The following is a 23,198-nucleotide window of genomic DNA, read 5'->3' as shown; positions in this document are numbered from 1 at the left end:
AGTTTGGAGACATTTATTAAACCACATTTTATTGTCAGAAGCGCCTGCAGTTTATAGTGCTAAAAGGACACTTAGAGTGGTATGCTTTGTTTTGTACAGACTACTGAATATAATAGGTAGCACTTAAAAATAAGACATGGAAATCAAAAGTTGTGGGACTCAGAAGGGTTAGTCTTTAATTTTGTTATTTTCCCAAGTCAAGAAAAAAAAATAAAACACCAGCACATATATGAAGTGGTTGTGCAAGTATTAACACCACTTTGGAAACACATGCAAGGGGGGGGGGGGTGGAAAACCTCTATATATATCTTTCTATGGTTCACTAAAGAGAATCACTATTTGCAGAAGATGCTTGTTACAGAAACCTTTCCAGGAAGAGTCCTCCATTTTTCAGTACTTGCTATATGTATTCAATGGCAGAAACTAACACATATGTTACAGTAATCAGTATGTCAGACTCTCAGCAAAGGGACAGTTCCAGGATAATCCCAACAGTAACACATGCCCAATTTGCTGGTAAAAGCCTCCTCCAAAAAACAGCACTCATTATAGAACCAAGCCTTCCTGACCAAAGCATCTCTGTAACAAAACAAAACACTTTGCACAAGCTGTAAGCAGAAACTCATAAAGGCCTTTCCAATCAATAAAGCATGCTTGCCAATGGAGAAAGGTGCACCAAAAAATGCACATCAGACCAAAAAATCACTAGTCTTCTTATGAAGGGAAATCATGTAGTGGTCAGCTGAAACTCTGAAGCAGAACCACAAGGAGAGAGTCTTTGAAAAGGAATCTAGCCAAAAAAGGCAAGGTGCATGATCTTAAAAGATGGGCAAAATTACACTTCCAACCTCTGATGCTGCCATGCTAATTTTACTCCCAAGTGAGTAACATGTTACAGGAAAAGAAGATACCGAGACACCATCACAAAGGTAACTTTTCCCTGTCTCATGAAGCTAAACAGGTCGGATGCCATATTGCCTTCACAAGAGAGAAAAAGAGTTGTTCAGGAAGCAGGTACAGGGAAGGAACACACACCTGTGACAGAGGTTTGCCTTTCAGGACTCTTTGTTCAACCTGGGTCACTAAGCATATTGTAAGACTGGGTGAAGAGGATTCTCCTGTAGCATCTGTACATGGAAGGAGATATTGATTTGGACATTAGTGTTTAAATTAACAATATTAACAACCATAGACTGTAGTTGACATGACTAAGAAACAGGAACATGCTAAAAGGTAAATGCAAGCCTGCTCAGGAACCCAAATAAGCTGAGTGAAGAAAGACTCGCTCGAAAAAGCAGTGTTACATGGCCCTGAGATAACAGCCTTTGGGTGATATGTATAGAAAATGGTAAGGAGAAGGGAGAACACTAGCCACAATCATATCTGTCACCTTCCTCAGAGTTTTTACTGTCTGAATCCTCCTGTACTGATAAGAGAGGGTTTTTGCACTATTATAAAAATAGAATGCAAAATATATCTGAATGTACCATAACCATTTATTAAACCACTCAAATTTTGCCCTATGGTCTTTGGGTCTGAAAGTGTAATGAAAGCCATTGACAAAGGGCTAGTGAACAACATCCTTAAGATAACAGCATTGTCTATTACTGAGACAGGACAAATCAATTGGAGGACATAAAAAAATGTATTTTTTTGAAAGCAAATAATCGGTTCTGCAGTAGCTTTGACATATGCAGTATTTGACATATGCAACCTGTGCTTCAAAGAAACCTGTGCACTGTTAAAAACATTGATACTAAGGGGTGTGGAGGCAAGTGTGCCCAAACAACCTTCAGAGAACGAAAGGCAGAGAAACTAGGGGGAAATATATAAATAGGAGGTGACAAAGAATTAAGGGCAAAGGAACTCATAGAAAAGAGAAAGGTAAGTACAGGCAGTGAGAGGCAGGTGACTAATGGGAAGACACAGTGGCCTAGACTACATGCTCAGGGAGCCCTGCTTCTAATCTGTTCTTGTTTTCAGACATAAGACTTCCAAAACACTTCTTTGGTGTAACTGTCCCTCTCTGGTACTTAGCTTACAAATGGCACCTATCTGAACCAATGCTCCAGTGTACCAAGTACAATGCATGTAATTCCTAGGACTTTGAAAAATATGTTCAGTATATCTTAAGAGATAGTTTTTTAAAATGAGCCCCCAAAAGTTACTTTGAATCAGTAAATTCTTCAAAAGTCTGCCCCCTGACTGTACTTAACTATTAGCTCCTAACTGACCTAAAATACTATAATTTTCTTTTTCTTAACAAGAACAAACCACCCCCCCATACACACAAAACCAACCACAAGAAACCAAACTCCCAAAACATTAACTTAAGATATTACAGTCCAGAGCAATCTCAGCTAATCAACCACAATCTTGAAAACACCTGCAAGAACTTATATTTAGTGCTTAACATATTGAGCTAAAAATGTATTTAATCCACAATGCTGTTACAATTAATGAAGTATTAGAGGAGGAGGAGAAGTAGGCTGCACAAGTAGAAATGAAACCTTGTAATTCTATGTTTGCATTCAATATTACTGATATACTAAGGAAATTTTTTACATTAATTTCTCTCCAACTCATTGTCAGCCTCATGAGTAAGAAGACTAACTATGTATATTAAAAGAACATACAAAACTTCAAGAAATAGAAGACACAAGTTTCCTCAGAGAAACATAATTAAAGGCAGACACTCCAAGGGGCTGCAGATCCTGTTTCAAGCTGGCAGCATTTCATAGTGTAAATTTTTCTATTTTTTATAGATGTTTTGATTTTTACTGTCAAATAGAGAGGAAATTGTTGCAGGACACCTTTTTATGCTTACCTTCTAACAAATCACTCTTTGTCTCAAAGAAGAGGGCATCTAACTGGTGACTAAAAGCTGGAATTATCATTTTTTTGCTACCAATTTATCCTTCAGTATCTCTCACCAGAAATGGCATCAAACCTACTGTTTTCTTTGGTAGGCATCTGCATTCCTCTTAAAGTACCAAAGCCAAGCAGTTTTGCCTCAGCCCTTGAGTTTTCCAACACTGAAGGGGCCCTCTGCAAAAATGAGTGTTTAACTACATGAGAGGGCACCTCCCTATTGAATAGCTATTTACTTTGGGTTAAAGAGGAGAAAAAAATTCAATAAAAGTCAAACATCCCATCTAATCACATGACATCCGTGCATACCAGAAAGTTGGTTATTGCCTACCTGGAGAAACTTCTCAGATACTTCCCTTTATGAAAAGAAAAAGAGCAGGAGTGAATCAATTTATAAATATTTGGCAATTTTTGACTAATTGGTGTGGTCACAAAAGGCAACAAAATTTGTAAAGCAACACACTCGAGATACAGGAATTTGGATTCACTCAGCCCTACCCTATTTGGCTTGAATTAAAAACATCCTTTTGTTTCCAAAGTTGTTTCTTTTCTAATTATCAAACACTGTTAAGCACTTTGCCAGGAAACAGTGAGGTTCTGCTGAGAAAGATATTTATTTTCCTGCCTTGTAAAGACTTGCTGAAAGTCTCTCTCCTGTCATCTTAGCAATTTCTAACATGCACACGTTTTTTTCTTTCCACAGATTGTAGAGCTGGCAGACAAAATAGTGCAGAGGGATTTAGTGGTTGTTAAAATAAGATAAACGCCTTAAAATGGAACACTGAACAAGAACCAGGTGCATTTCTGCTGCCAGTCTACTGAATTCAGTCAAACTAAAACAAATACTGTTTTGGCCAACTATAATCTTTATGCTTACCAGTTTTCTTTATTTAAAAAAAAAAAAAAAAAGGCAAAACATCTTGTATTCTCAAACAACTGAATGCTGCACACAAAAATGGCAGTACAACATCACAGTCACATCTATCCTACAGTCATTGTCTTAAGACAGAGTCATTCCTTAAAGGTAGATTCATCCTCTATCTGGAATAATCCTGAAAATTACCATTGAGAACTAAAAAAAACAAAAGACAAGTCAATTTTTTTCCATTTACCTCTTCCCTCTGGTTGAGGTCAGGGGACCTTTTTGCAAACCAGTTGTCATTTAGTATTAGAGAGAGACAGAGAACAGTAAGTACAAAGTATATGAACAGTTTATCAGAGAGTGAGAAGGCATCACTTGTTTCTTTCAACTTTCTGTTCCCATAGAAAATACTTCATCCTCATTTATCACTACCCCTACTCTCCCTGATCCAAATGCCATAATTACAAGCAATAATTGCTTTTACTAGTCTTTAATGATAGCAATAGTTACTAAGCCCATATTAGTTCAGTCCATCACTTCACTTCAAACTACTTCCAAAATACTATCACAAGTCCCAGCATCAGTCTAAATATAAAGGACACACATATGACAGTAAAGTAAGACAGATGGTGAACTACAGCTGAAAGTATGTGAACTACAATACCCAAATTATAAAATGAAAAACATTATTATCAAGAGGAACTGGGACACATTCGAATCTCTTGACATAACAGAAGATACTATTCATTTGTGGCCACAGGTGGGATATCTTTGTTGTCAACTTGCTATTTTGCAGCAAATGAGTAACCTTTGTAAATCCATACACATCTATTGTATGGTAAGTGATGCCTTAAGGTAAGACAAAAAATAGAGAGTATTCAGCAAGATCAAATGTCATTTCTGTTCTTTCCAGCCCACAAAGTACGCACGAGACTCAATGAGTACCACGACTTTAAAATCACAAGAAAACCAATGGCAACACTCTCAGACTTGTACATGGCAGGAGGAAGACCCTCTGATTCTTGTGGTTCCAAATCCTACATTTGACTACATACTTTTACATCAATGTAACAGTCTCTGTGCTAATATACCTCTTGGGAAGGAGTAAATCCAATACAAACTTAGAATTAGAAATTTAATAAAGTCTTCAGTCTATTACAGAGGACCATAAGCACAATATACAAAAGACACTGCCCAAGTCATCTGAAGAGAAATAGTATGTATGACGAGAAATTAAAATAATTTATTGCTTTCCAAGTGTCAAAATACCTATACTGTTATGAATAAGGGATAAGGAACTATATCAAGAGAGCAAACTGTCCAAAGCCTGGCCTATATTCAACACAAATGTACACAACCTTTTTACCATCAAAGGGTTCAAGATTGTTTAAAAGGCAATTGCTTCTGTCTGCAATATTGTATCATGCCAACAAGCTAAGATACTTTGGGTACATTTTTCTTTTTGCGTGTCCTTTCATCTTTTGTCCTTTCGGTAACAGGGCCAAATAGGTGTAGGATTTCAAAAGAAACATACTGCTTTCTTGTTTACCTCTCATTTTCTATTGTAATACATCAGCTTGGAAATAATCATTCCACACATGTACACCTACAAAGCAAATCCTGTTCATTTCACAAAGCTCCAGTTCCTACATGAGGCTACGAGTTTAACAAAGTGCAGATCTGAAACACACACCGTATATGTGACTTGCCTTTTTAATGCAAAAGCACATCATTTAATCACTGTAACAAACCACGAAGAGAAGTCTGTCCTGGTGTTTACTAATCCTATGTAAAAGAAGACCTAGACCAAATGCATGAGGATGGGAATATCAAATCCATCTATCCAATCTATCTTGGCAATTAAAAAATGCTTGATAACAATGCTTGCTTGCTGAGGGATATGTATACACAAAGGAGTGGGAAAAGGATGCAGGGAAAAACGGGAACCAAATGACATGGAAACATCCTGGATAGAAATTAAGATATCTTTTTCAGCCAAGATTCAGTCTCTTCAATGCTACTCCTTCTAAAAAGACACTGCATGGTCTTATCCAACTATAAAACCTCTGATGACTCCCTACAGAATGCCCTACCTGCCCCATGTAATCATGCCATATGACCGCTCTCTTCCCATCCTCTATTTTCCCTTAGTTTTCTGGAGATTGGAATCTGTTGTGGATTAGGGGAAATACTGCTGTACAAGAGTTGTGCAGTGGAAAAAAAATCAAGCTCCCAGCATGCCTCTGCCCCTAAAACCCTCAGCAAGGTAGTCACTAGATGGTCAATGCCGAATCCAGATTACAAAAATCAATGGAAACTGAGCCTAGAGAGAAGCTAATTAAGTATCCTAGCCCTACCTCTCGTTTCATAACAGGAGAGTTGTAAAAACAAGAACCTGGCATCCATTCAATACCTTCTCTCATGTTTTTGCTTGCAATAATGTCAGGCTTGCAAGTGCACTGAGGTGTGCAGACGCAGGTGTGACATTCTGAGTCCTTACGGGAAAACTAATATATCCATTAAAAGTACAACATTCACTCAACCAAAGCATCAGGTAAACATCCACATGGAAGTCAGAATCTGAAAGCAGATACTGGAAGCTTTCACCATCTGCATGTATCAGCAGACTACAGAAGAAAAATCTAAGAATTAAAAGGGCATTTTGGTAACAGGTACATTTATGAGGGGAAGTATGCAAATAGGCACATCCTTTGCTGTTTGTTTATCCATAACTTTACAGTCTAGCACATCTACAACACTCTGGGTAAGATAGTAAGTATCAAAGGCTACAAATTCACCACATCATTTAGTTGTTCATAATACTCTATGTCAGTACTCTAACTAGAAGTTTTAAAACAAAAGAAAAAAAAAGGCAAATTTACAAATGATGAAATAACTCTTATCAACCAGTTGTGTCTCAGTGCAACTGACTGCATTAACAACAATCTTTCTTAAATAACTCCTACAGCTTGCTTTCCATTAGAGCCAGTAAAGCTGAACAGGGAATGGTAGACAGCTACTTAACAAATCAGTAAGGCAGCATTAGGTTCAAGGCAATGAGCTCTCCTTCCTCCGTTTCAAATGCTCTGTCTGCAACAGTTGTGAAAGGTTTGCCTTGGTCTTATGCAATCAAATTACTCACCTTCCCCATCAGGGCTCATATTTTCATAGGAATCCCAGCGTATTAGTGGGTCTGAGGTATTGTAATCAACCATCACTCCATGGTCATTTTGCAAGTATTCACATCCTAAAACATAAACATCTGTTTGAGACCAAAAATTATCATAGCCACATTTGTAACGATATAGACACACATATGTATGCTGACTTCTAACAGAATTTTGCTCCGCAAACTGCAATATCATATTCTGAAATATAAGAAGCAGCAGTAGAGGAAGAAAGGCTATATAAACCAGCTTTGAAAAAAAAAAAAAAAAAAAAAGGCTTAACTTATGTTTCACTACAGAAGGTGCAAGCAGAGAATTTTATCTTGAGCTTTTTGATTATGATGAAGCTCTGATAACTTGGATCAGCCCTGAACACAGCTAATACAGACGATCCACCCAGCCCCATAGGCAGGCATGATAAAACAAATGGTTTTCCAGAATGAAAACACAAGTATCTATGAAGATATGGTACTAAGAGAACGATAATATAAGACTTTGTTACAGATTATCATTCTGATGCCAGAGCAAATTACCCCTAAAAATGAATAGGGAGAGCTGAAAACTGCAACTCCATGTCCCTCCCAGTTCCCCCAAGGGGCCAACTATGCTATTTCATCCATTCTCCAGCCTCCTGGCAGAACCTGAGACTGGGTGCTTTGTCATTAATGTGTATGGCTGCACTTAAGTAGGTGCTGCTAAACACACCTGGAATTTTCAGCAGTAACCCATGTTTTTGTGCCCTTAACAAGGCATAAGATAATACTCTGCTTCTAAATGTATACCATTTAGGTGTGGTCCAGTGATTCAAAAGCAAAGCACAGGCATCAAGAACTCATGATCTTGGACTTGGCTTGGACTCTGATACAAATGAACTAGGCTTTCTGCCTTTGTTCCTCTATCTAGATTAGGGAACAAAGAAACCCTTGTTTATCAACTCTTTGGCTGTGTGGAGAAGCAAGGCCTATTGTAAATTGTTCTAAAGTAGTAGAGTCTCATGCACATGCCGTGACTTTTAAAACAGGGAAAGTTAAAATAATGGTATGGTCCTGTACCTTTATATGCAGGCATAAAAAAGCCACCCGTAAAGAGTTTCTGTGACGGTGTTTGTCACAAAGCATATTTAACAAGTTTGTTACCTAAATATTTAGGTGTCTCATCTTCTTGCAAGCTTGAGAAGTGGGCCCACGCAAACTTCATGAGGCTCACAAGGCCAAGTGCAAGGTCCTGCACCTGGGTTGGGGTAACCCCCAGTATCAATACAGGCCGGGGGATAAAAGGATTGGAAGTAACCCTGAGGAGAAGGACTTGGGGGTGCTGGTGGATGAAAGATGGGACACGAGCTGGCAACGTGTGCTTGGAGCCCAGAATGCCAATTGTATATTGGGCAGCATCAAAAGGAACGTGGCCAGCAGGTGGAGGGAGATGACTCTGCCCCACTGCTCTGGTGACACCCCACCTGGAGCACGGCATCCAGCTCTGGAGCCCTCATCACAGGAAAAACATGGACCTGTTGGAGATGGTCCAGAGGAGGCCACCAAGATGATGAGAGGGTTGGAACACCTCTCCTGTAAGGACAGGCTGAGAGAGTTGGGCTTGTTCAGCCTGGAGAAGATGGCTCCAGAGAGACTTTATTACAGCCTTTCAGTACTTAAAAAAGGAAGCTATAAGAGGGATTGGGACAGACTTTTTAACAGGGCCTATTACAACAGGACAAGGGGCAATGGTTTTAAACTAGAAGAAGGGAGATTCAGGCTAGACATAAGGAAGAAATTTTTTACAATGAGTGTGGTAAAATACTAGCAGAGGTTGCCCAGAGAGGTGGTAGATGCCCCATCCCTGAAGACATTCAAGGCCAGGCTGAACAGGGCTCTGAGCAACCTGATCTAGTTGAAGATGTCCCTGTTCATTGCAGGGGGGTTGGACTAGATGACCTTTGAAGGTCCCTTCCAATCCAAACTATTCTATGATTCTATCATTCTTGGCAAGTGCATTCTTTCTTAAAAATTGTAACACAGTCTGTTATGTTCTAGAATATTGTGTCCAGTTTCAAGTTACACAATACAAGAAAGATGCTAATAAAATGAAACAGGTTCAGAGGAGGGTGACTAGCATGGCCAGGACTGAAGGACTTGCCCTGTGAGGAAAGGCTGAGGGACCAGCTTCTTCAGTCTGGAGATGAGATGGTCTTGGTGGGGATCTGAAAGCAGCCCGCCAAAGACCATGGATGAGACAGAGCCAGGTGGGAGCAAGGTAGAAGGACAACAAGGAACATGCATAAATCTAGGTAGGTTTAGAGTCAATATAAGGAAAATATAAATCCACAGTCAGGACATTCGGACATTGAAACAGTCTACCCATTGAGGTTGTGAAGTCTCCATCGTTGGAGGTTTTCAAGATTTGACTGGACAAAGCTCTGGGCAACCTGGTCTGATCTCACAGATGACCCTGCTTTCAGCAGGAATATGGATTAGAGATAACCTGAAATTATTCTATGATTATATAATATTTTTAGATGTGGAATAGCTGTAAGTAAATATTTAAAGGTGAAGTCTTTTTTCTAGCCAGTTAATCCCTTAGATAGCAATTGAATACAAATTTCCAATTACTTAGAACCTTACTTTCCAACAACTTGGAGCCTTTTAAAACACACCTCTGATTTGCCATCTAAGGAAGGGAGACCTGAAAAATGTGGTCCTCTTTCAAACACATCAGTTGGCCTCTCTTCAAGCATTTACTATCCAGAAATCTTTCAAACATGCTGGACAAATTTAATTATAAGACTGTTTTTCTCTACAGGCTAAGGGAGATCTTCATGTTCAGCTGGATAGAATCCAACTTCTTACTAGCTGATACTACAAGTTTCCAAGTAATCAAATTGGTGGGCTGAAAAAAAAAAAAGACAGCAAAGCATGCAATTCACAGGACACCAAATGGGAATATGTATGAGACAGACAGTTACGAATATTTCATTTATATTCAGTTTCAGGCAGAATTCATACTTTTCACGACATCATAAAATGAGTAAGAATGCATCCACTAACAGAATTAAACTGCAGTATAAAGCTTGATATTAAGTTCTTATTCCAGGTCATAATTATCTACAATCTTAGACATATTACAATAGAATTGTGGAGGCATATAGTATATAATCTACAAGCCAACTTCACAGCAGAAGCATTTCCAGCAAAACTACAGCTCTATCTCTTCATGCTAAACTGAAGACAGTTCAAACTTCACCAAATATGAGTTGTGACAACATCCAAAGAAGGTTATGGGATAGACCACTGCTGTCACTTATGCTGGGCCAAGCTACGTATGCTATGCATGTTCTACACAGATATACAAATGTTTTCTGCTAGCCATCAGCAACTGTTCTGGTACAGTCTTAAAACAAAATCTGCTCACTCTTATGCTGACGTAAATAGAGAGTTTTCATTAATTTTTTCAAATTTAAACCAGTAACTATATTGCATATTTTAACAGTATAGTTGAATTTCAGATCTTCTACAAGAGAAGTGGAATACAAGATGGTTGTGGTTTTTTTTAAACACACATGTCAATTTATTTTCAAACCCAGCATATTTTTTTCTGTATACTCACCTTGAATCTTCTCTGGAGTTCCTGAAAACACTAATTCCACTTTGCCATAATCAGGGAAACGGTCATCTGAAAACAAAGGGCAGTATTTCAGCAGGCTATCTCCCAGGAAAGCAGTTCCAAGGCTATACATATACCCCATTTCTATTCCATTGTCACTTGCAATTTAGTCATTTTCTTCTAAAAGAGCCACATTCTTTGTCCCATACATTCTCCAGAAAATGCCACAGAAGTGCCAGCTGGAGCTTTGTTTACCTCAAGAACAGTCAAAAGCAGAAGAGATGTACAGTTCCCAAACCCCTCTCTAGACAGACATGGTTGGCTTTGGCTTTTCAAGAAAAACACACCCAGAAGCAAAATAAAATTGTTCTCTATATTGGCTATACTGCAATACTCGACCACAAAACTTTTGTTCAGCCATATGTTGCAGGAAAACATGTTTGATTTTAGGTTCCTGCTAATGTAGGATGAGAGAGTTCCAATCCTGCATATAAATATAAAAATAAAACTGAAGTAATAATTTGGAAAATACAAAGATTAGCACAACACTTTTTCAAATGTGTCTGAAAACTTTGCCTCTGTTTTTGGATATACTGAAGCATATTAAAAGATCTCCATACTCAAGTAGACTAGGTCACAAACACAGTATCAGACCTAGTGACAGTTTTAATCAGTCAAAAAAGGGATTGGCTTAGCTCATCTTATTTCCTGTAATAGTGACTAGCAGAGTTACGATTTTAAACAAAAGTCAGGTTTTTTTACAAATGTGAGAAAAAGCGATAAGGAATTATTTTGACAAGTTAACGCACTTGAAGAGTGTTTCTTCTCACTAGGAGTTTACCTGTGTTAAATTCTATGAGTTAACTAACACAAAGCAGTCCCCTTTTCTGTAAAAGTACAGATGGAAAAAAATCCAAGAATCCTTTTAAAAACAGATCCTGAAGATGATCACCATGTACAAAGGCACAAGTGTACACCCCCACACAAATACGCATCCAGCCAAACACAGAGGGCAGGTACCTTTGTTGGCATTGTCCAAATCCTCTTTGCTAAACACCAGGCCATGTCCTTGAATAGCTCCAGTGTGAAACTGAAGGCGAAAAACCACATCACGAGTAGCTGACCGGTATTTTTTGTGATAACACTTCAGCTAGAAAGAGACAGAGAAAAACATGTCAGAAAGTCATTTCTTACAAATCTGAACAAACGTGCGTGTATGCATTAGTTGCTAAGTAAAGCAGCCACAGTACAATTTACTGGAGACACCTCTGATGTTGTAACAAGCAGGGTATGTGTTATTCGATCCTTTAAAATTATACAGGCTCAAGGCAAGATCGCTCTAGATGTGTAAAAATAATAACCGCCATTTTCATCACTATCAATCACTAATGACCAATTAGTAGATTATGATTAAAAATCACAACATTTGTCAGTACAATGTTGGAATGCTGACTTGTATCCATACTTCTTCACAGTACCAAATGAATGTAAAACTGAATTATAGCACACCCACTTCAAAATACCTGAAGAATATGCAGAGTTCTTAGAAGCAAGCCTGCAAGCTGATTACATCTATTTGAGGACTTTTAAAAAAAACCTACTCTAGTGATGACAGGATCTTGTTCTATGCTACTGTGGGAACTTGGTAGCAGTTTTGACACCTTCGTTAGAACAACATAGAACTCTATAAAAATAACATCTAGTATGAATTTCAGTACCTAAAAGTGAACACAATACAGCTATTCTCTAACATCACGTTCCCTCGGACTAGACCTATGGATATTTTACCTACTAATTCTGTTGAGTCAACTGTAACACAAAGCAACTCAGCATTCTTACATGAATACAGAGAAATTTTGGTAACCTTAGTGCCAGAACTAAAAATGCTGTTATACTATCCTGATGTCAGCATTTTACGATAAAGCAGGTATTACTGAAATGCATTATAAAGACAACAAAAATTACTTTTTCTTAAAGCAAACTGAGAAAAGTGTTCTAGGCAGAAGATAATGAATTATGGAAGAGAAAAAAGTTGTTCAAACTGAAGTAATACAAGAAAAATGTATGGGTTTAAGAGGGATGCTTCTGAAAGCTTAGATTAAAACATAGTTATGAAATCCTTCTCACTAGAGGATCTGAAAAATCTAACATAAGCTGTTGCTCCTTATCCTTCATTATAGTAATCCCATGATGTCTTAAATACCATAAGCTAATCAGCACTGACCATATACCTGGCACACAGCACAACTTCTGAAATACTTCAGCCTATATATCAGAGATGTTTTCTTTTCAGGCATTCACTACACAAACCACATATTCCTAACCCTTTACAAAGGCTGAAAGATTTTCTATGCAAGTAAGCATTCTTTTATCTGAAAGTAAGGATTTGGGGTTGTTTGTTTCTTTGTTTTTTAAAATAGAATCCCCTACAGCATAGTGGTAATAACAGGTAAAATAGTATTAGCTTCTTACTCTAAACAGTGCTGCACACCCACTGAAATTAACAGTTTAATAACTCCCACCAATTGAAGGGATCTACTTCCTTTTAGTACAACTACCAGCAGTTTTTCACTAGAACCATGACCGTAAGTCAGTTTCTTCAATTACCAAAATATAAGGTAGGAAAAACAGTTAAGACACTGCTTGATTCAAAAATAAATAATGCTTATTCTCCACTATGCCCAGTAACTCTATGTACAGGTAAAACATCATCATAAGGGATGAAAACTGCAAGTTTGTCCAGAATTTAAAAATGGACAGAACGGTGATTAAAAGAGCCACAGATTAAAGATATCAGAACTAACCTGCGCCAAAATATATAATCAACCTGATAGTAACTGTGATAATTCTATTTAATTACATTATGTATGCAAAAAGAAGCTTGAAAGACTGAAGAGCTTTTTTAAGGTTATATACATCCCTCCACAATTTTGTGTCAAAATATTAACTTGTTTAGCTTTTTCAACAATCACAATATTTTACATACAGATTATACACGAGGGTTTCTGAAGACACAGAAGAATAAACACCCGAACAATACATTTTATCCTCCAACTTGTCATGAGTTTTGGCTTTGCACAGTTGCTGCTACTATCTTTTGCATAACTGTGTTTATAACAACACTGAATCCGGGCCAGTCCAGAGAACTATCAAGTTCCTACTTCCTTCTACCTTCTAATTCAAAATAACAGCCCTGAATAATTTTAACTTAGCATATGCTAACCAACTTACTTATGTAGAATGGTAATTGTTTATGAAAATGTAGCCTCTCTTACAATCAGTAACAGTGTACATTTCAATGACCTCTAAGCTTAACACTGAATTCTGACTCCTCTACTTTCTGATGCCACACCCAAGAATTAATGCAAACCACTGTAATATGTTGGGAAATACCTATATGCATTTACAGATATCAGTGCATCTAAACCTAAGACAAGCAAGACTTTTTTCCGCCCGCCCTCCCCACCCCCCGCTTTAAACCGATGTATTTCAAGTAGTTAAACCTTTTGGAGTCAGAGGCAGAACATTCTACAGATTTTTCTTGAAACCCCTGGTGGTTTTGCTTAGACATAGTGAAAAAAATATTCAAAATTGAAGTCTTTGTGTACAAAATGCTACCATGCTGAATAAGATGTTGGCTTGTTCAAAACAATTACCTCCAATAACAGCATGCAATTAATGACGCTAATCTCTTAAAATGATGCAAGCACTACTGAAAAGCTACAGGCTCATCTTTCATTTTAAACACACATTTGAGAGATATTTGTCTCAGACTGATTTCTTTTGTTATCTATTCCATTTCTTTAGGCACCAACACTCCTCTGATGAGTAACAAATCTTCCTCAATTTGAAACTGTCCCAAACTTCCAGAGTACACCAATTTATAAAAGCATATTTAAAAACTGTTGCTCGATTTTTCAGTGAAAGAAAGAACAATATACTAAACTGAATGGAGAGGGAAAGTAGGAAAGGGAAAAGGAGAAAGGATAACAAAAAACCACAATATTTAAATAAAGAAATCATTTCATATCAAGGACCCCTTACACTGAGGTCCAACATTTCTAAAAGTACTACATGTAAGACCGTTCTGAAACCTAGAAGCAACAGACCAGAAATATTTTCTGAAAATATTTCCCCCCACCATTCATACCACATGTTCTTCTGTCCTCTTAATTTAACAAATTGAAAGGCATGGCAATGATCTTTCTTTACTTTCTCCATGCATAATGTGTATGACAAGCAAGAGAGAAAGCAGATTTAAAATAATAGTGCTGCAATTCAACCATAGTTATGTTTTGCACACAGGGAATTAAAGGCACTATATTAGTGTGTATAAATTACTTTCTAAATAATGAATTGCACTTGTAGAATACAAAAGCTTTTCTTTGGTATCACACCTTTTTGAATCCCAAAACAATTTAGAATTAGTTAGGTGCTTTCTTTATAGCATATAGTTTTATGACTGTGCATGTCTGCCAAGTTACAGGACAAGGGTATTTTAATGGCAAGTTACAAACACTCCCTGAAGCAATTTTTGTAAAGAAAATAGCGATACTGGCCTTACAGCACTTGGTGATGCTATGAAATGGGAATGCGGAGAGCAATTGTTTCAGCTCTTAAAATATTCTGGTTTGAGTTTTACAGGAATTCTGATTCCTATAAAACTCAAGAATGATGACTAAATTAACTTAATAACCCGTTCTGCAGTATGTCTGCAACCATTTGTTCAATTTAATTTTTTTACAAGAACACAAATCAGGTCTAAATGGCACAGTACTAGATTTACATTCCATACAATTAGCTTACCATAATATCTCCCTTCAAAAGCTGGGCAGGGTCTATAGCAATGCAGATTCGGGTCTGATTTTCTGGTCCTACACTACTTAATAGGAGAGAAACAAAAAATAAAATTTATGGTTTAAAGAAACAAAAAACCAAAAAATCTACTATGTACTTCTGCAATTATGAGAATTAAACCTGATTTCAAACATAAAGCAAAATGCTTATGACTTACTATATTCCAGATGTATAAACTGGTTGCATAGCCTGGTACAACTTCAGAAAAGGGCGGAAAGCTGAAAAGAAGTAAACAGAAAAGACTATTTTGTAAGTATTTTCCTTTAACTGAATATCACAACTAGAAAGCTTCATGCACATCCAGACTGAGTGAAGTGGCACACAAGTGGCATGTTGACCATCAAGATATCCTTCAAAGCAAAACTGGCTTTGAAAGAGTAATTTTCCCTCAAAAGAATATTTGATTATATTTTATGAAAAAGCTACTTTTTCCAAATCTTCAGACTAGTTCTGAGTTAGGGAGGAGGGGATTTCAAAGGAATTCAGTAATCAAAGAAAGAAGGAACACTTTGCTCCTTATAGATGTCTGTCTTCCTTCCCTCCCATGTTTTCTGCAGGAAAACAAAACTACTTAGGAAAGAGAGTGACCAAAACAAAACAGACAAAACCAAACCCCAAAACACAGTAAAAAGCATTTTCAAAATGAAACAAAATATCTGATCTACAGTTTTTTCCTAACCTAGCAAGTCCCTTAAACTTCTTTCTACAAACAATATCTTGTATTATAACTGTATTATTATACAGTTATTTTAGAAATAAAATCAGACTAAACAATGACAATGGAGGATTGCAAATTATCCTGATAACATTTCAAAGACAGGTGCTCTTGGACGACAAGAAAATAGTTATACAACTTTACCATGCTCTAGCACAATATTGTTTAGCACTTTAATTTTAAAGTCAGTTATTATAGCAGAACACCTTAGAAGTGCACCATACCCAAATGGCTTTTCTACAGAAAATCCCATCTCAAAACAGAACACAGATTATATTTATGTTTTTTTCCTAAACAAGGAGGAAATGACTGCGAAACTTGACCAGCCTCTCAGCTCATTTGCAGGGATTGGGATCACAACTGTTCAGAAACTAGGCAGTCATTAATAGCATCAACTTTTCATTTTACAAAGGACAAGAATTTTATTTCACCTGCTGTAATTTTTACTCTTAGGGTATTTCTCTTCTACTGTCTCCTTTATATGGAATATTTGAACTGATATCAAGGAACATCAACTCTACTTTGAGGTTCATGCAGGTTTTCTAGAAAGCCCCAAAACAAAACAATACTGTGAGCCTACACTTGTATAGGAAAAGGTAGGTAATTTACCTGCCCCAGCATCAAAGCTTGGGATGCCATGAAGGATAACATAGTGCAGGAAAAGAGGAGCTGCATTCATTTTTACAGATCCAGAGAGAAGTCCACTTAAGAATTGCACGTATCTAAAAACATAAAATTTATCCGAATTAAATAAAAACAGTAATGCAACCTATCAGGGAAATACATCCTTTACACATCACTATTTCTAGGCTATGGGTAGTGAATAGCATTGTGACATTACACATAACTCCAAAAGACTAATCTTCACAAAATAGCATGAAAAGACACTTAATTTACCACTTAATTAAATCCATGTCTGTCACATTGCTGTTGTTGATGTCTTCATTTTAGTTAGTTACATCACTAAATAAGAAAGGAAGTAGCAGCGATAGTAAAGTAAATCATCTTGGTACACATCCCAGGCTGCAAGTGAAGGTCTCCATTAGCTTCCATAGCAGCCTGACATGGGTTCCACTCCATTTACAGTGAAGTGCACTTCACTGAAACAAGAGCAAGATGCTCCCTTGTCAGAAATCTTATCTAAGGCCAATACACACAAATAACATGAGAAGTGATCTCACTTAGCACTAAACAGAGTAAAACTACCATAGAAAGATGAAAATCATTATATTTCTGCTATTTAACATGGTTTGGTCACAAGCTCATGAGCAAGGAAATGCAAATGAATATCACTGCAGTGTGTGTTAAACAAATTCCTTCTATCTGCTTAAATAAACAAGGGACATCAGTCCCCTTTAATTTTTCCAATGGCTTTGAGTCCCTTTTTCTTCCATGCCCATGACAGAACCTTCATTTAACTTCAGTCTCAGGAATGCACAAAAAAAAAAAAGAAGAAAACCACCTTGTTCCCCCACTTCATGCACCGATCTCATCCCTTACTCCAGGCACCTGCTAACAGCACAACTAAAGATATCCTGTCCAACAATGACAGCTTTACTTACTCCTGTAAACCATCACAGGGGACCATGGCGGTTTCAAATAGGTTTCATTTTACAGACAGCTAGCAAAGCTCACTTTATTTTGAAATGTTAAGACAACTTTACTTTTTGGTTTCCTCCTTCAGTCTTTCTGAAAATATCTGGTACATCAAAAGTGCACATTTACAAGTTTTCACATAGATGTGACAAAAAAACAGTGCGGTAAAACACTATGTCAGTCATCTCTCAGTCTGAACATCTTCTTTCTACCACTATCTGTTTTTAATTATTCAAAAAATTCAACTGAATTTTGAATGTCTTTCTCAAGATACTGCACTTAAGAGACTTATAGGCAGTTGGCTTATTTTTGAGAATCATGTCCGAAGATTTATCATGATGATTTCTGAGAACATTTATAAACATGAAAGGTCTGTATCTGTACTTCTTATTCAGGCAAACCTTCAAAGGCTTATCTAAGAATAAAGTATTTATTTAAAGTATTGTCAGAATGGATTCAAAACAGGAGATGTGGTCTATAGTTGCTTTTCTTTCCACTGCTACAGCATCCAACCAGCAGTGATATTTTCAGAACTGAAGCACTTTAAGGCCACAATTTATTTTTTCTGGACAAAACTTGGAGGAAAAGTTTAAAAAAAAAAAAAAATAGGTGTATTTTCAAGTTTTATCATTTTGATACTCACCTATATTATACCTGCTTATACATGAACTGGATTTGTACAAGGACATTGCTAATTAATTATTCAAGAATGGCTTCAGAGGAAAAGCACATTAAAAAGGTGATTCAGGCCACTAATTGATCAAAATTGAATCAAAAAAGGATTATAAAATTACCCACAGATATTACAAACTTGGTTTTCCTTTCTGTGCAATTGGATTAGTAGCCACTGCCAGGCCAGGCAAAGGTAGGAAAGGCCAGGTTCAGGAGGAGAATGATTCTGACAAATGGTTTGGAAAACCTCCTCTGTTTCTCACGGGGAGTGACACTCTGAAGCACCTGTGTATACATATGTCTGGCAGACGCTAAGAGCAGCTCAAGCTCAGTGCTGCTGAGCAAAGATGCTAATTCCATCAGTCAGGAGATGAACTGAGCCTCCCTTCATGCCCCCACCCCCAGAAGAATTAAGCAAGTGTCCTTGAGGAGGGTAGGAAAGCTAGATGCCACCATTTACACCTATTTCATCTGTAGCCTTTAGGGCTCACGTACAGATCACCTAGGCTAGTAGCTACTGAAGCTTTCTGTCAACATGGATGTAAAACCTGCACAAGTCACAGACACTGCTGTAAGGGTCCCAGCCACTCGTGGAAATACACCTGGTCCATAATGCTTCTCCATGGGGAGATTAAGAACATCTATTTTCTTTTGCTCCTACAGTGCACCCCTCTCTGTCTGGGGGGTGCCACTCTCAAATCCCTATTAAAATGCAATATATGCAAGCATAAGACTGGACAAACAAACAAACCCAACAACACACAAAACCGAACACAACCAAAACCAACAGAATGCTGTGTTACTACTTTTCAAGTGAAAAAGAGAGGTGCAGGGCACCAAATGGGTTCAAGAAGTAACAGAAAAGTTTTTCTTATTTAGAGATTAACAGAACCTAAATGCCTTATGCTCACTGTTACTACTTATTTTCTAGTTAAACTACTAGCACAGCCTTATCCTTTTAACAGCTTCCAAAAAACTTATCATATACACAGTGATTAAGACCAAAAAGAACAGTAACTAATTAAATCAAATCCAGGTGATATTTTATGTTTCCAAACTAAGATTCACCTGTACCACAATTACTTGTCTGATGGATATCAGTCTCTATTGGTAATGAATCCTTCATTATGTGTCACTGAATGAGGTAAATATGAACCGCAAAACTTTTCACTTTCCAAACTGCTTACTTAGAGTCCTAACTCAACCTTATTATGCAGACAGACTGAAAAGGCAGGACATTCAGACAGACTGAATAAATAATGCATGCTTTAATTTACTAGCATGGACATAGGGCAGAGGCATAATCCTCCAAACAAGTGGTAATAGGATCTTTATTGTACACTAATCAACACACATTCCATACACAACATTCATGCCACAGAAAAATGAATTGGAGCAACTGAGAAACAGATTGTGACATCTCTTTTTGTTAACAAACAATGCAGTAAGAATACATGTAGATAACAGTGTAATACAAAAGGTCTTATCTATCATGAGTTATGTGCATTAACTGAAAGAGAGATCTCATCAATCAAGGAATATTAATATAAGATAAAGTGCTGAGAGTTCAGAAATCACTGGAGGATCTTCTGAAGCAGTCTTCACATAGCAGGGGGGGAACAAGAGATGAGGGCAGAAGATAATGATGACACTTCTTATCGGTATAAATTAGAAATAAATAAAATACCTTCTTTGGGATGGCTGCATTAAAGCTGAAACTTTATCATCAAAGAATTTCTTCATAGCAAATCTATCTAGAGCCTGATCAGCACTGTTAAAACAGAGACACAAATACCATGTTATTTCAGCTCAGGATTATCTTGGAGATTCACCAGGTTACTGCTTGAAATATGCCAAAATATCTGGAAGGAAAAAGCACAGAAAAGCAAGCAAAAAGAAAAGAAAGAAGCACCTAACTAGTAACTCTAGCGCTTACAGGTCAGACAAGAATGTTTTTCCACTGATGCCTTCTCATTCAACACCTTAAGGTAGTCTCCTTCCTGAGGCAAAGTAGCTACTCCCTTATTCAATTAACTGGACTGTGTACTTCCAATGTGAATATGTCAAAGTCATAATGAAATAAATTTTAGCAAAGCCAAGCAGGTCAGGCTGCAAAAGAAGGATACTTGCCATAATTTCCCAAAAGTGCCACGGGGGAGTTCTCTCTGTGAAATACAAACTTATTCTCTTTTTAAAAAGGAAGCAGCAACATTATTGAGATGAAAACCACTGCCCATCTCTGATTGCAGTACAGTATATGAGGTACAAGGGATGCTGGGCTAGAGGACCATTTAAGCAGTCAAATAATTAATTCTGTCTTTTGTTTCCTGTGCCCTGAGCCATGATCAGAGAGAATGTTTCGAGTAAAAGTGTTAATCTTTGAAAAATAAATGTGTTCAATGAGACAACCACAAACTCTTCAAATGCAGAATTAAGGAGCAACATATTCAGTAAAATACATTTTCTTCCATTTTTTTATCCAGAATGGCTCTGATGTGAGTCTTCTGTATCTGTGCAGAGGAAAGCAAGAGGGTACAGAAAAAAAGAAATAGAAGCGCCAAAAATTAGTAAGAATGCTGTTAATCACATATGGTAAGTAACAATATATGCTGATTCTGTCACATCCATACAGAAAAAAAACAGTGTGTCTCTTAACAGATGTAGTTGATAGTGTTAATTAACACTGGGACATAAAAAAAGAGCAGAAGTTTCAAAATAATTAGATGCCGGAATCTCAAATCCTAAATTCTACTTCTAGTTCTACCTGAACAAGTTCTGAGGAAAAAAAAAAGTATAATATGCATGTCAGGTTAAAAATGGAATTTATATCTTTTCCAAATATTAATCAGTTACTGATTGTCTTGACAGGGTGCTGGATCAGGCTGTAAAGTCATGCCTTCTCTTTATGGATGTTAAAGATTACATACTTTGTGCTCCAAATATCCTCAACCCAAACACTCTGTTCTTTACCCAGCCCATCTTCACACATTTTCACCCACACTACCACCCAGAATTTAGGCAACTCACTCATCTTGCCAAAGACTGCTAGTACTGGTTAAAACACAGTTTATCAACTATCACAAAAAGCTCTGTTTGTCCTCATTAAATTTGATGTCACCTTATTCTGTCTAAATGAGAAAAACAGGTATTTATAACATTTAACCAAAAGAGGTTTGCATCATAAGGTTTTTCAACGAAGACTAGATTTTTTTGCCATGTGCTTGCAGACTATTGAGGACGTTCATGCTAAATAACATTACTAATGTTTTCTGAGTGCTGTTCCTGACACAGCAGCTGGCACCTTCAACAGCAGCACCTGTGGTAATTTCTGCTTCTGTGAGGTTTCCATGTACCATTTACGAGTCTTGATAATGCTAGGGATATACAAAGCCTAGCTGTGAAACTTGCCCAACCTCATTCGTACATTAAAAAAAAAGTTTTTGATAGGAGCTGACAGATATCCAGAAATTTAAAGTCAGACTTCTAAACTCTCTCCTCCCAGAGGAATCCTGAATTTGTTTAGGGTAAAAGAAGACACCTTTCATCACTGGGCTTCACAATCACATCCAGATGTTGTTCTGTATGGCATTACTTAAACATATTTATAGCCAGGTACCACCTTTAAGGATGACATAATATTGCGACACTGAGTCAAAACACAGTACTGTACTATCCTCACTTGACGTATTTTGTCATTCACAATACGTCGCAATAAAATATTATAAAATTCTGGCACTGTTCCAATTACTACTTGAAGATACATGTATTTATTTTTTTCAGCACATATTGATGTGCATAGTGCACTTAATTTCTCAGCCTACAATCACCTGTTGATCAGGCTTAGCAGAGAGAACACAGATTATTTTCTGAGATGCTAGTTTTACTGAAATCCATGAGTAATTTGCTATCAGCCTATAGTGATTCAGCACTTCATCCACTACAGTATTGGATCAAATCTGTTACTGACAGACTGGTGTGAATTCAGAACCAAACTGGATTTAACCATGGCCTCTACACAGTACATTTTAATTTCAATAGATTTATATATGTGTTTATACAAAAGAGACCAAATGAAAACAATTTTATTAGAAACCAAACAAAAATCCAAAACAAAACACATTTCATCCTTTTGAGACCATTTATCAAAATTTATCTTTGTTGACATAAATTGTCAATTGTCATTTCATAATTTGAGCATTCTAAAAGAAACAATTAAAACCAAGTAATCAGACTGCAAGATAAAGTCTAGATTATTTCTTAAACTGCATTCTGCACTTTGATCAGCATCTTGGAATTCCCTGTTCAAATACCGATTTCAGATTCTAAAACTGTGTTCCTTAACTACTTCAGGAATAGTTTCTCACTGACTCAAGAGAGGCAACTTGATGGATGTGGCAAATAGATGGGTATAACAGAATGAAGATAGTGGTATTATATCTAAATGGTTTCTCACACAATTCTTCATTTATCTCAAAAGATTCTTTAGAGAATTTTCCCACAGAACCATTTAATATCTCAGATTAGAAGGGACCTTAGGGTGTCACCTAGTACAACCTCCTGCTGAAAGCAGGACCACAAGAAAACTCGGCCATGAAAGCAGGCTGTTTTAAGACATGCTCCAAGATTCTTTGGGAAGAAAACGTGAGAAACAGTAAGTTGACAAACAGTACTACAATTGAAAGGCATATTTTTGTCACGTTTCCTTAACGGTAAAAAAACCAGAATATGCATTATCTACAACTTACCTTGCAGAAACATTGGTGAAATGCATATATGATGATATGACTACGCCTATTCTTCCTTTTCCTCCCTGTATTAGGAAAAAGGGAATGATAACTTATTTATTACATTATTGGGCATT

General features: G+C 37.1%; 1 protein-coding gene across 11 annotated transcripts in view; it reads right to left on the bottom strand.

Moving 5' to 3' along the window:
• The window catches only part of TNS3 (tensin 3), a 228,108-nt gene that overhangs the window by 87,818 nt on the left and 117,092 nt on the right, over window positions 1–23,198 (bottom strand). For 9 of the 11 annotated variants that reach the window (XR_011737653.1, XM_071804682.1, XM_065829954.2 and 6 more), the window contains 8 exons: window positions 23,083–23,147; window positions 20,025–20,108; window positions 16,679–16,791; window positions 15,512–15,572; window positions 15,304–15,379; window positions 11,518–11,647; window positions 10,501–10,566; window positions 6,876–6,980 (listed from right to left, as the gene is read on the bottom strand). Coding sequence is in view for 10 of the 11 variants with exons in the window: in XM_071804682.1 (XP_071660783.1) it covers window positions 6,876–6,980; window positions 10,501–10,566; window positions 11,518–11,647; window positions 15,304–15,379; window positions 15,512–15,572; window positions 16,679–16,791; window positions 20,025–20,108; window positions 23,083–23,147 (700 nt within the window). In the remaining variant the exon portion in view is untranslated. The remainder of the gene's footprint in view (window positions 1–6,875; window positions 6,981–10,500; window positions 10,567–11,517; window positions 11,648–15,303; window positions 15,380–15,511; window positions 15,573–16,678; window positions 16,792–20,024; window positions 20,109–23,082; window positions 23,148–23,198) is intronic. The other 2 variants (XM_065829953.2, XM_071804680.1) reach the window with 2 other exon arrangements.

The sequence above is a fragment of the Patagioenas fasciata genome, chromosome 2 (genome assembly GCF_037038585.1).
Source record: "Patagioenas fasciata isolate bPatFas1 chromosome 2, bPatFas1.hap1, whole genome shotgun sequence".
NCBI lineage: Eukaryota > Metazoa > Chordata > Aves > Columbiformes > Columbidae > Patagioenas > Patagioenas fasciata.
The sequence above is the reverse complement of the archived record's forward strand: the minus strand, read 5'-3'. Positions and strand labels throughout refer to the sequence as shown.